Raw genomic sequence first — 13,560 nt, 5'->3', positions numbered from 1 at the left:
AGTATTTTGTTTTGGAAAAATATTCCTTGTAAAATTATGAAAGAACCATGCAGATTTACAATGAAGTCGATTCTGGTTCATCTGATCCACATCTTGTACATGTTGCCAATTATAGTTTTGAGTTCAGAGTCATCCGATGTACAATGAATATTATAAACATTACAATTTCGTTCATCATATGGCAGTGATTCCAAGTGAATTCACTTAATTGTTCTCAAGAATAATTAACTCTTTGCACTCAGATGGTGCCTCTCACTCACCATTCGAGACGTTGCATCATTTTAACAGTTTATTTGTTTATTTTCAATTTTTATTATTAAAAATGCCTACAGAATGATAAAACGATGTAGATTAATTTTTCAGGGAGATTCAACTGAAAATAATTATATATATTTATTTTTCGGAACAATAAACAAGCCCTTGTATTAGGCGAATAATTATGCATCAGATCACTTTTCCAAGTTCAGAGTTAATATACCCCAGGGTTAATTTTTTGCTGGTTTCGTTAACTATGGTGAATTTAGTCAGTACAGAATCGTCTATTAGGCATCTACTTTATTTACCAGTATTGTACAGATTACATCTTTATTTTTTACTTACTTGCATCCATTTCTGAGGTTGAGTTCTTCTGACTAATGACCATATAGTTCTTTAATAGTGGAAGCATCATAAACCAAGAAATAAATTTCATAGCAAACTAATTCTTACACGCGCAGAAGTGAGCAACTTGTAATATTTCATCGAAACACATTGTTAATGCAATAAAAGAAAAATATATCTATTTAAACTTTTGGAAAAATCCATACTACAATATGCTAAAAAGAAGAAAATTTTAAACAATAGAGATCCTTTTATCGTGTTGATTCAGTTTCCTTTTATTTAATTATTGTAAACTTTAAAGTGTTTTATTGTTTTTCTTTGTGATTGTTTCGAAAGATGAACAATGAGAGAAAATACCACACTACTGATATCAAGATAATGAGAAATGACTGTTCAAAAGCAATTGTAAATTTAATTGCTGTACTTCCAAACCAGACATTAATAAGTGTTTAAATGCACACTAGAACCAATACAAAATTGAATGATCTTATTTGTCATTTTACCTTTGGTATTACTATTTCCATCGCAATGGGAAAAAATATTTAATATTTTATTCGTTGTGAATTTCCATTAATCGGAAGATAGCCATATAGAACAGTCTGCCCTAGACTTTCTCGTATTTTACGAATAAAGGTGATCGTCCACCCCGCATGAGAGTTTTAGTGTATATGTGGTGAAAGCTGACAAGCCAGTTAACAGCTACGCTACCCGAGCAATTGCTTTTGTATTGTGGTCATGTTACTGGCCTGCGAAACACAAGGGTCCAGGTTCTATCCTCGCTCATAATAATCCGTTACATTGGTGACATCGGACGATGATCCTTCAACCTTCGTACAGCTGTTGTGGCGCCATTTACCCACAGCAAACCAAAGTCATCAGATTCATTTGACGCAGCAACACAAAATCGTCAGACTTACTTGGCGCAACAGCATCAGCAACTACTCACCCACACGCTCACCATAACGCTTGGCGCAACTCAAATGGGTACAGGCGCATTAAATTCAACAGCCACGATACATCACCACTCAATAGCCATATCGTTCGTCTCGCCTCCGACTCACTGGAGGTAGAGTCTGTGGTGAAAGCTTATAAGACAGTTAACAGCTACGTTACACGGGCAATTGCTTTTGTAATGTTGTCATGTTACTGAACTGCTAACCACAAGGGTCCAGGTTCGATCCTCGCTCGTAACAATCCGCCACATATATAAACACGTGTATTCACATTTTAATTTTCTCGTGTGCATAGTATTGAGAAAGTATATTAATCGTCAAAAAATTCGAACTCGAAATTTTGACGAATCTGCACATTTTAGTTCTCCCCGAGTTCGAAAAACACAATTTTGGAATATGTCCGTCTGTCTGTCTATGACAAAGACAATTGAAAAACGCTTGGAGATGGACGGGTGAAATTCGATATACGCTGTTTACACAAATTCAGAAATTTCTGTCAAACTTCGTGTAAAATTCGCTCTAAGGAAGTCTGCCAGGCTTTTCGACGAATATAATTTAACATGATGATTATAAAACGAAGAAAGCTAGAAAAATAAAATTCGGTACATAAAATGAACACCTATAGTCTAGACACCTGTCAGATTTCGAACCAAATCCAACACGGGATTGATCATCTATTGGTCTGTTTTTAAAAATATTTAAACGCAATAAATCAAAGACGCAATGACTTAAATATATCAAATACTAGCCGCCTTTGGCGACCAGCCGGTTCGCCAATCTTAATGTTCGTTAAAATTTTAATAATTAAATATTTTATGCAATTCCTACTTTAATAGCTTCTTCATCAAAATATTTTAGAACTTCAAATTTTGATAGTCATATAATTCTCTCATAATATTATAAACGCCTTCAGTCATAACGTAATATGTATCTCTCTAATTTTCTGTTGGTTCCCGTAGAATTCATACTATAAATTAACGTGGAAAGGATTAATCTGCAATTTACTGAAGCAAAGTATTTTTTTGTTATATGATTACTGAAAGCAGTCACTCAGCGTTTAAACTTTATGTGCACTAAAGAATATCTTTCCTAATTTATGTAATATTTCAAGAATTTGTCAACAAAATATTCTCGGATTCATTAACAATGTTTAATTTTAAATGCATCAAACACTAAGAAAATAAAACGAATCGTTTAAAATAATCGGTTGAAAACAGGTTAAAAGAAACTAAAAAAAACGATGTACTTAAAACTATAAGCGTATACAAAAAATATATAACTAACATAAATACAATTTAATTACAAAAACATGCAACTAACCTAAAAATAATTTAAATCATACGTTGATGATGGTTGTCATGTCAACAATCAGAACACAATGCGCATGCGTGCATTTTCAACGCCAGTTACGGTAACGCAAATGCATGAGTTTTTCTACGCCAGTTGGGGTAACGCTATGCAGATTAGACATTTTTAATTTCCTTTATTCTGTTTTATTTTAATTCAAAAGTACTTAAGAATGAATCTGAAAGATCGATTCATTAACAATGTTTAATTTTAAATGCATCAAACATTAAGAAAATAAATAGAATCGCTTCAAATAATCAGCCGAAAAATCTTAAGCCTAGCCTCATGACTGTTGGGAAAAAAAAAACTGAAGCCGTACTCATTTGGCGGTGGGGAAAATGAAAAGATTTTTTTTGGCGGGAAAGTTAGTTTTTAATTAATAATTAAAATTCTAATTAAAAATGCAAAAAAAGGGCTATCCTATCTTTTAAGTTAGATCAAACTGCACACGGTGTGCAAATTTGTTTAAAATCGATTAAGTAGTTTAGGAGTCCATCGCGGACAAACAACGTGACACGTAATTTATATATATTAAGATGGTATGTGATTTTGTGACTACAAGTGAGTTTTGTCAGTACAAAGTGATTTTGTGAATACTTATACCACTTGCCACTTGTCACTACAAGTGACAAGTAGTTTTGAGTCAAATGTTTGTTCAGTTGGTTAAGGAAAAAATGTCTAAAACACAAATGTAATTTTTGGATACTATTAATGAATACCAGGGATTAATCGTCAAATAATAGTGTATGCTAGAAAATGTTTGCGGAGCCACTAACGCTGGTTATGTATTGTCCAGGAAATCGGAAATCTCGACAATGCGAAAGGGTGACAACATAAGCGGAATACCCCTCCACCCCTTCCAGTCCTCAAGTAGTTATGTGATAGGGTGATGGTCAGAGAGGTCCAGGTTTGGTACCCTATTCCACTTAAGATTCGTAGTATATGCGAGTGATTCACATTAAATCGGACGTCGTGAGCAAACGGCTTTCCATTCGATCGTTGCGGAAGTTTAAAGAGGAGGTGCCAGCTGAGTTTTAGTCCTCGTCATCTGATGGTTCAAAATTACGAGAATTATCCGAAATAATTCTATCCGGGCGTGGATTTATAAGACTATGCATAGAATAGTAAACTAAACTAAGTGTAAGATTATGCTAAGCTGGTTGGCGATACTTTGTAATTTTTGGTGATTTATCGCACGGTCCGTAAAAATAAAAAATAGAATATTTCTCTTAACCTCTTTCGCATTTTCTCTTCCCTTCTCACTCTTTAACTTGTTTCTAACCCTCCTTTTCCCCTTGTCTTATGAGACCTTCACTCGTCTGCTTCTGAAACTGAACACTATTTGCTAGGTTATATTACAAATGTGATTCTCATAATAGGTCGCAGCGATGGCGGCGATATGGATTTAGCAGCTTGGATTATACAACAGGGTCGAGATCACGGAGTACCCGGGTACCTAGAGTGGAGGAAGGTGTGCAGGCTTTCGCCTACAGTACAAAATTTCACTCAACTTCGACAAATTATGACAAAAGGCGCAGCACAGAAAATCGCAACTGTTTACAAGTAAGCTTCTTCAAAAAGTATTAAAAAGAAAACAATTTACTTTTAGTCCCTTAAAGCTTTCTAATTGTAAATGCTTCAAAATTCCTTATAATTGAATTGAAAATTGATATAAAATAAATTCTAAATCATGCTTTTTTCGGTACTTTTCCGTTAGCCGGACGCAAGCGAAATATCGCCAAATAATGTTGAATTCCGCCACGTTTCTTTCGCCAACTTCGCGTTTAGTTCACAATTGGCGACATTTGCGCCCGGCTAACGAAAAAATACTCTATTTTCAATTATTCTTCTCCGTTGGTTTCAAAATATGGCTCGAAATTTACTTTTAGCTACCTAGAATAGAGACAGCAAATGCGAGTGAAAATTGTTAACATAGAATCATCAATCATCTTTTTTACATGTCTCTCAAAAGGATTAAATCTCTGATGTTAAAAGATAGATTATTTATTTGAATGAAACTTTAACTGCTATCTTTGAAGATTCTCTCTTATCCTTTTGTGCTGAATTGTGCATTTTTTAAAACAGCAGACGCCAGAGTTTTCTTCCAAAATGGAGAATTGAAAGAAAAGAGTACTTATTAATTATCAGTGAAAGAGCCAAGATTCGCCAATTATAGCACCAAAACCAGAATGGTATTGCAACTCTATGAGCACGCTTCAGCGAGCTTCTAAGTTATAAGATGAAAACAATCATCTTTCACGCTGTTTATATTAAAAGATGTCAAAATTATTGATGTTAAAAATAAAAAATGTCAAATTTATTGCCAACGAATTGCCAATCCTTCACCGTTAATGAATAAATACATTTCAAAATGCCATAGAAAATGACAAATTTTAAAATTTACAGAAAAGTGTTGGTTTAATAACGGCCAAAAAGCGCCAAGAAAAAAGTTCGTTAAATTATACAAATATACGCAAGTGCATTATTATTTAATATGAAAAATTTTGAACGTGTGAATCACATGCTATATAATTCGACGCCAAATCGGCGAACTAATTTTCGTGGCGGTTTTTGGTCGCCGTTACAATCGACAAGTACCAAAGTGCCAGTAGTTGAAGGATTTAGTATCTAAAGCCGTTGAAGGAAGTAATTATTTAGATACGTGAAATTCCGCCTATTATAGTAATAAGGTTAATATCAAGATTATGAACGATATTTAGTTGATGGATTTGTAAGAATTTCATTTAAAATTACTGAAAAACTCAAAATTTTCAGTCATTATTCAATTTTTAAAATTAAAAATGACTTTTAAGTAACTTAGTACCACTAATTTAATTATCTTAATACTTTCACTTCATTAATTTTATTAACATAACATTAAATCTTTAAAAAATATATAATTTTAGCTGAGATGCATATGAAAATAGTTTACTCTATTCCACAACTTAATTAAGAGTGGTAATGTAAGTTCTCTCTCTAGGATTAATCATATATTTTCAATGTATCTTTTGGTGAGTGAATTTTATTTAGATATGAATTTTATAACAGTACATATTAAATTTTAGAAAAATTAAAATTTGCAATTTTTATGAGGGAACTAAAAAAGTACTGTAAGACAAGAAATCGATTTCTTGTTCTTGAATTTTTGCCTCATAAAGTAGAGAACATTTAACCAATCCCGGAAAAGTATATTTTTGAAATACTGAAATTTTAAATTAAAATTGAATGTAAACAAATGCAGCAACTATGATTAAAAAAATACACCGTTTTTTCAAACTTTTTAAAAAAAATTTAGGTATATATATGTAAAATTCATATTCATTCAATCCGTAGATATAAAATTTTATAATACTTACTAGAATTAGTCTGTTAAATGAATAAATATATAATATGTTTTTCACGTGAAATACGTTTTACACATTTTCAACTTACATGGTATTCAAAATTTTTAGCTTTTGCTTTAAACGTATTAAGATGATAATCAGTTCACAGCAATTGTTAAATCTTTATTCATAAATGAGTCTGTGGTGGATTAGGATGAGCGAGAATAGAACCTGGGACCTTGTGGTTCGTAGCCCAGTAACATGACCACAATACAAAAGCAATTGCTCGGGTAGCGTAGCTGTTAACTGGCTTATAAGCTTTCACTACAAATCGAACAGAATTTAAATCGGTTAAATTCAAAGGACAAAAATTGACATTTTTAATAACATTAATAATTATTAATAATAATACATATTGATCAAAAAAATCGAAATAAGAAGTGAATTCTTTAATAAAAAGTATTATTTTTATTAAAATTTGCATAAAACAGAAGACAGTGAAAAATGGACTTGAGCGTTATTGGTTCTGATTGACTCATACTATGCTAATTTTTATGCTCTTTAATAAAATATATTCTACTAGCTCTTTATTTTATTTCCGTAAATTTTTGCTTGGAAATAATCCTCTTTATTTATAATTAGCTGGCTGTCGTGACCAGCCGTTTCACCAGGAATACTGATTGCATTTAATTTCAGTTAAACCTCTCACACCTCATTTCTTGTACATGATTCCGTTAACAAATTTTCGTATGTATTGAAATCGCGCCATAGTCTAACACATGTTTTGTTCATTTTGCACATGAATCTTTCTATTAAAAATCAGTCACATGATACCATAATGTTGTTGCAAATATACTTGTCTCTTTTATCTACTTTCTAACTTAACAATATTGTAACTTTACTTTTTTTAATTCTTTTTATTCAGATATTAAACCAAATTCTTCTTCTTTAGCTGTCAACAATAGAAGAAAATAAAATGATCAAATGTTTAATGAAACAATGAAAGCAGTTTGAATTTCAAGATAACAATGAAATAAATTGTTGGAAATTAGGTAAAATTAATTTTAGAAAAATACCAAAATTCAGAAAAAATCTGCAATATTTTAAAATTGATATCATTAAAAAAATAATTTATGCAATTTTGAAACGATATAAAATTTATTATTGGGCAATAACATTTTCAGAAGTTATCGCTAAAAAAATCTGTAAAATTCAACAATTTTAATTCATTTAAATTAAAATTTCAAAAAAAAATCGCTTTTAAGTGCACATTTGCTCTCTATGTATAGGCCAAATTTAGTCATCGTAGTTCAAATATTGTGGTCTTTAACGTGCAAACACATAGACATACACACATTCATTTTTATTATTAGTAGAGACAGAGAAAGATATATTTTTTTTATTAATAATAAGTCAATCCTTGTGCACCACAAAGTACAGCACAAGGCTTATACAGAAGTAAGTAGAAACAACTACATACATAGATAAAAAATATGTACATATAAAAATAAGGATAAAAACAACAGGAAAAAATAAACAACAAAGCTAATTAAAAATTGAAGCAGCAAAGGCAATAAATTTACAGAAGGAGAAGAAAGCCATTTTGTGGTCGACCAAAACATGAAGCGGAGGTGGAAACTTAATATTACAGGCATCGAGATCCACAATAAAATCACTTCTCCCTTCAGTAAGTTTGGAGCAATCAAAAAGCAAGTGTTCGACATTTTGAACTCCACCCACGCTGCAAGAGCACAGATCAGAGTTCGATAATCCAAATGTCTTGAGATAATAATTGAAGTTACCGTGTCCAGTAAGAAATTTTGTTAAGTGAAAATCACTGAAAAAATGCTTGTTATTCAACCTTTGAGAAATTGTGGGGAAAAATAATTTGGTTAAAGAGACAGTTGACGAATTTTGGTACAGCTCGTTCCATAAGAGAATGGTCTTTTTGTGATTCTCATTACGAATGTGAGATTTGGGGATACTCACAGGATCAATGATGTTTAGTTTTGTAGCTTGCTTTGCAAGCCAGTCGGCTCTTTCATTCCCTAAAATGCCAGAATGACCTCGGACGTGAGAAAAACAGACACTAATTCCCCTTGCTTTAAGCTGGTAAAGAGTGATTTGAAAATTCACTACAATTTTGTTGCAGGAAGAAATATTACTAAGCAAAAATAAGGATGAGAGAGAATCAGTAGATTAGAATTAGTATAAGTTAGATTTTTTGATATAATCAATTTTTTAACGATTTTTTGGTGTCCAGAATATCTCAGTTCTCCAAAATTAATATAATGTATCATGAAAACCTCATTAATATATAAAAACTTTAAAATTTTTGTAGACATTTTAACAGTTATGCTCTAGTAGCTATGAAAATGCCATGCTTCTTTTTGCAATATTTTGGATAGCTCTCATTTCTTTCAGAGACGTCAATGACATTGATCTCTTCACTGGAGGATTATCCGAGAAACCTGTCGTGGGGGGTGTCGTGGGTCCAACTTTCGCTTGCATCCTCAGTCGTCAGTTCCAGCATCTGAAGAAAGGAGATAGATTTTGGTATGAAAATGACGTGCCGCCCAATGCTTTCACAAAAGGTATGTCTGTACTTTGTAAATGCTCTAATATTACTAAACTTGTATCAAGTTTATGAAATTGGAAATTTTATAATCGATTTTTCACATATTTACTAGTGGTTTATAGATCTGAAATTTTTATGTTCTCAATGGTACGTGTGTGTTCTTGATGGCCTATACCATTTTAATATTTTCAGAACGAAATTATAAGTTGATTTCTAAACACGAATTTATTTTATTTTTTTTATTTTTTTTAATTTTTGCTTTCTCATAAGCGTAGAATAGAAAAAGCATAGTAATCGCCAAAAAATTCGAACTCGATCTTTTGGCGAATTTCCATCACCAAAGTTCGAAAAACACGTCTTTGGAAAATGCCCGTCTGTCTGTGACAATGATAACTCAAAAACACTTTGAGCTAGACTGATGAAATTTGATATACGATATACGGATGATATATTTTACATCAAATTTACAGATTTCTGTCAAATTTTGAATAAAATCTTTTTGTCTGTCCGCTGTTTGAATGTAAGTCAACATGATCATTACAAAACGAAGGCAGCTAGATAGATAAAATTTGGTATATAGAATTAACATCGTAGTGTAGACATCTATCAAATTTTAAGCCAGATCCAATTATGGGTTGATTGTCTGTCAGTCTGTACTTCCAGAAACATGTAAACGCAATAATACAAAAACGCAATGACTTAAATAATATCAAAATTTGCGGATTTGAGATTACAAGCGCAGTTTTGAGTCAAAATGTTGTTTCAATCGGTTGAAAAAAAATGTGCCTGAAACACAAATTCGATTTTAGGATACTGTTAACGCATGCCAAGGATTAATCGCCAAAAAACCCTCGCCAAGGATGACTCGGTAGATTCTGTCAAAATGTTAAATTGACGCCAAAAGTTAATATTTCATAATTATTGTACGCCAATGACATGTAAGGCGTTCTCTGGTATGACAATTTTATTAGATTATATGCGAAGAAGATTTGGGGACACTTCTATTTTATTAACATGTTTATTAATTTCTGTACTGCATCTGTATTCATGGGGCCATCTTGAAAATGATTTTAAGAACAGGGTTGGTTACAGATTACATCTCTTTGGTAACCAACTGGGTCCTGTTTAATTAGAATTAAATTTCTTATATAAATAACTTGATCATGATTCTTTGAATTAAGTTTTTTAAACATAAATTTGTAACAGACACCAAAGCCATGTTATTTTAATAACTCTCCACTTGTTCTATTAATTATGTATATGAACATTCCTATAGAATCATCAAATAACATAACAGTGCTATTCATCTAATACAATTACAAATTATATTTCAAGCTACTGAAACTAGCTTTTTGATTCCTCTAATTAATTGTATAAATAACAAACAGAACCTTTCGTCCTCTACTTTAAAAATGTGGAAGAAAATTAAGTATTTTATGAATAAATGAAAATCATCATAATTTTTCATTACAAAAATAAAATTCATTTTCATGTAAATAAAGAAAATTATAAGAATTGTCATAATTCAGAGGGGGGGGATGCCACGGTAACTTATTTCATATTCTCAAAGGAATAATTTTTAAAAGTTTAAAATAGCTTAAATATTATATTTATTTAATATTTTCGGAAAGCATTGTGACAAAGTCAAAACTTCGTGAAATTTGTTATAAAATGTCGGAGAACATCTCTCCGACCTTAATTTTTTTCTTAGAAAATCAAAATTTGGAGCTCTTGAAAAACTCATTATTATTTCAATAAATATTGAAAATAAAGTCAAAGTAATTATCTTCATATTTTCTTAATGGTTTCTTTCAAAGGCGAACTTTCATTGCTTTAAATTTTGTATTAAAAGTAAAAAAAAAAAAAAATAGACATTAGAAATTTTAACCACAATACATTCAAAATATAGTTTTCGAAAAAAAAACTTTTTTTTAAACAACATAATCGTAATTTTTATATTATAGCAACTAAGAATCAATTATATAATAATATGGTGGGTGTTTTTTAGCATAAAATCCAATTTAAGACAAGCTGAGACAAATTAAACAACTCAGAAAGGAACTGAAATTTCCCTTAAACGAACTCGTTAGAATGTTAAACTTAATTCCATATTGTTTCTATTAAAAAAGACCGAAATGAACCCTAGGAGACGGAAAAATAATTAATTTAATTAAAAACATCGCCTCTTAACATATGAGTAATCCAAAACATCTATTTTCTTGTGATTGCTATGAATAATGGGTGTCAACAGCATTATTGCAACAAAATAACGTCATAAACAAGTTTGACTGACCTTCGTCCTTTCACTGCATAGAAAAAGACATCGCACCAATTTTAAATACATTTCTATTCTTTGCCTAATTATTGCTAATCAAAACTTTCAAACACTCTTGACTCCCACGCGAATCCTGGTCATGCTGACCCAAATTCGTCTTCATAGGTAGAAGAAGCATCGTATAACAGACGCACACAAAAAAGGGCTGGTATATTGAAAAGAGGAACTATAAATATAGATGGATTTGACCTTTCTCACCAACTTTCTGGTCTCGCCCTTTGACCTCAAACAAAAAAAAGAAGGGAACTGCCCATATCATTAACTATACGGATCTAGTGCCTTTAAAGTTTAAATATCTGGAAGACCAAGCTTCACTCAGCAGTTGTTTCGCAAAGTCGTGTTTTTTGGGGAGAAAATATTTAGATACGAATCACTTACAGATTACATATGAATATTATTCAATCCTATGTACATAGGAACTGGTCATTTTAATAAAAAAAAATCATGAGTGCACTTAGTTTAACATGTTTTTCGTAACAATCTGCTTATATTACAATATTCATTTTACAATTTATCTATTACATATATTTTTGAACTTACGCTCAGTTTTACAGTGGTGAAATCGGGCCCGAAAGGGCATTTCATATGACATTGTTAAGAGCAGATAGAAAAGTGTTAATCTAATAGTTATTAAAAATGATCTAATGTTATCTAATGAATTATCTAAAGAAATAATCTAATGAATTATCTAATGAAATGATCATATGAATTATCTAATGAAAGGATCTAATGAATTATCTAATGAAAGGATCTAATGAATTATCTAATGAAAGGATCTAATGAATTATCTAATGAAAGGATCTAATGAATTATCTAATGAAAGGATCTAATGAATTATCTAATGAAAGGATCTAACGAATTATCTAATGAAAGGATCTAACGAATTATCTAAAGAAATGATCATATGAATTATCTAAAGAAATGATCATATGAATTATCTAAAGAAATGATCATATGAATTATCTAATGAAAGGATCTAATGAATTATCTAATGAAAGGATCTAATGAATTATCTAATGAAAGGATCTAATGAATTATCTAATGAAAGGATCTAATGAATTATCTAATGAAAGGATCATATGAATTATCTAATGAAAGGATCTAATGAATTATCTAATGAAAGGATCTAATGAATTATCTAATGAAAGGATCTAATGAATTATCTAATGAAAGGATCTAATGAATTATCTAATGAAAGGATCTGACGAATTATCTAATGAAAGGATCTGACGAATTATCTAATGAAAGGATCTGACGAATTATCTAATGAAAGGATCTAACGAATTATCTAATGCTAATCTCTAATAGTTAGTTATTAAAAAAATTGGATTTTTTTTTTGTGTGTAAAATCGCATTTTTTTTAAAGGAAAGACACCTACCCAGATAAACGTAAAAAGTAAAAATATAAAAGCCTTACTAAAAAAAAGAAAGTAAAAAGAGCGACTCGAACCGAGGGACCTTGAACACACGTATCATTCAAGTTGTTATGACCCCTATACTGCACTGTCCACACTTCGAAACGGATGTTTAATATACTTATTCTAATAGTTATAAAAAATGTGTGTGTGTGTGTAAAATCACATTTTTTCAGGAAGACATCTATACTTAAATAGCAAAACCTTATATAAATATAAAATTGGATCCAAATCGTTAGAGCCATTTCTGAAATACACGAAATTTATATATATATATATAATATAATACAAGAATTGCTCGTTTAAAATTATAAGATTTCAATACTGTTTTTGAAACTAATATGTTTCTTGCGTTAACAGTAAATGACTGTACCAACCAATATCGATGTACACATCAAACATGACAAGTTAATTCGACAAATCTATTTAAAATTTAATCAAAAGTATAACTCAAAACATAACGCGATTAATCTAAAAGAAAGTGAGAAGAGACAAAGTGTTTACTTCTCATGCCTAGAAGCGGCGCTTCAGGCATGCGCAGAGAGCAAAGGAAAACAGCAATAATGATTATTATATCAATCATTGTGCACCTAAATTTATTTAAACCATTGGAATTGTTCTTTCTCCTATTCATGCATGATTATTCTGTACAGTTTGTTTTGATTTTCATTCTGCAAAATCTTGAAGAGAATCAGATGCTCTTTCTGTAGATAGATAAGGTTCAAATTTTGATCATTACACATCAAATTTCATTAATTAATTTTGTTCTCTATTTTTCATTATCAGGTATACATTTAATTTAAAGATCACATATTAAAATTCGCCTATTTAGTTAGTTGCTCTTTTGAGCTATTGCATTCATAAACAAACGGATATAGTCAAACCTTTAATAGATGTAGTCCAAAAGCATGCAGATTTGCGGTTTAAGTAATAAATTTTATACTAAATTCCATCCAACTAGTTCCTTGAGTGTTTGTTTCATTTGCATACAAATGAAAAGATAAACTAA

The 13,560-nt window shown here is 30.8% G+C and overlaps 1 protein-coding gene across 3 annotated transcripts in view; it reads left to right on the top strand.

Moving 5' to 3' along the window:
* The window catches only part of LOC129984809 (uncharacterized), a 99,636-nt gene that overhangs the window by 47,019 nt on the left and 39,057 nt on the right, over positions 1–13,560 (top strand). For all 3 annotated transcript variants that reach the window (XM_056094772.1, XM_056094771.1, XM_056094770.1), the window contains exons 9-10: positions 4,280–4,463; positions 8,648–8,817. In XM_056094772.1, coding sequence (XP_055950747.1) covers positions 4,280–4,463; positions 8,648–8,817 — 354 coding nt within the window. The remainder of the gene's footprint in view (positions 1–4,279; positions 4,464–8,647; positions 8,818–13,560) is intronic.

This window comes from Argiope bruennichi, chromosome 9 (assembly GCF_947563725.1).
Source record: "Argiope bruennichi chromosome 9, qqArgBrue1.1, whole genome shotgun sequence".
Taxonomy (NCBI): domain Eukaryota; kingdom Metazoa; phylum Arthropoda; class Arachnida; order Araneae; family Araneidae; genus Argiope; species Argiope bruennichi.
The sequence above is the reverse complement of the archived record's forward strand: the minus strand, read 5'-3'. Positions and strand labels throughout refer to the sequence as shown.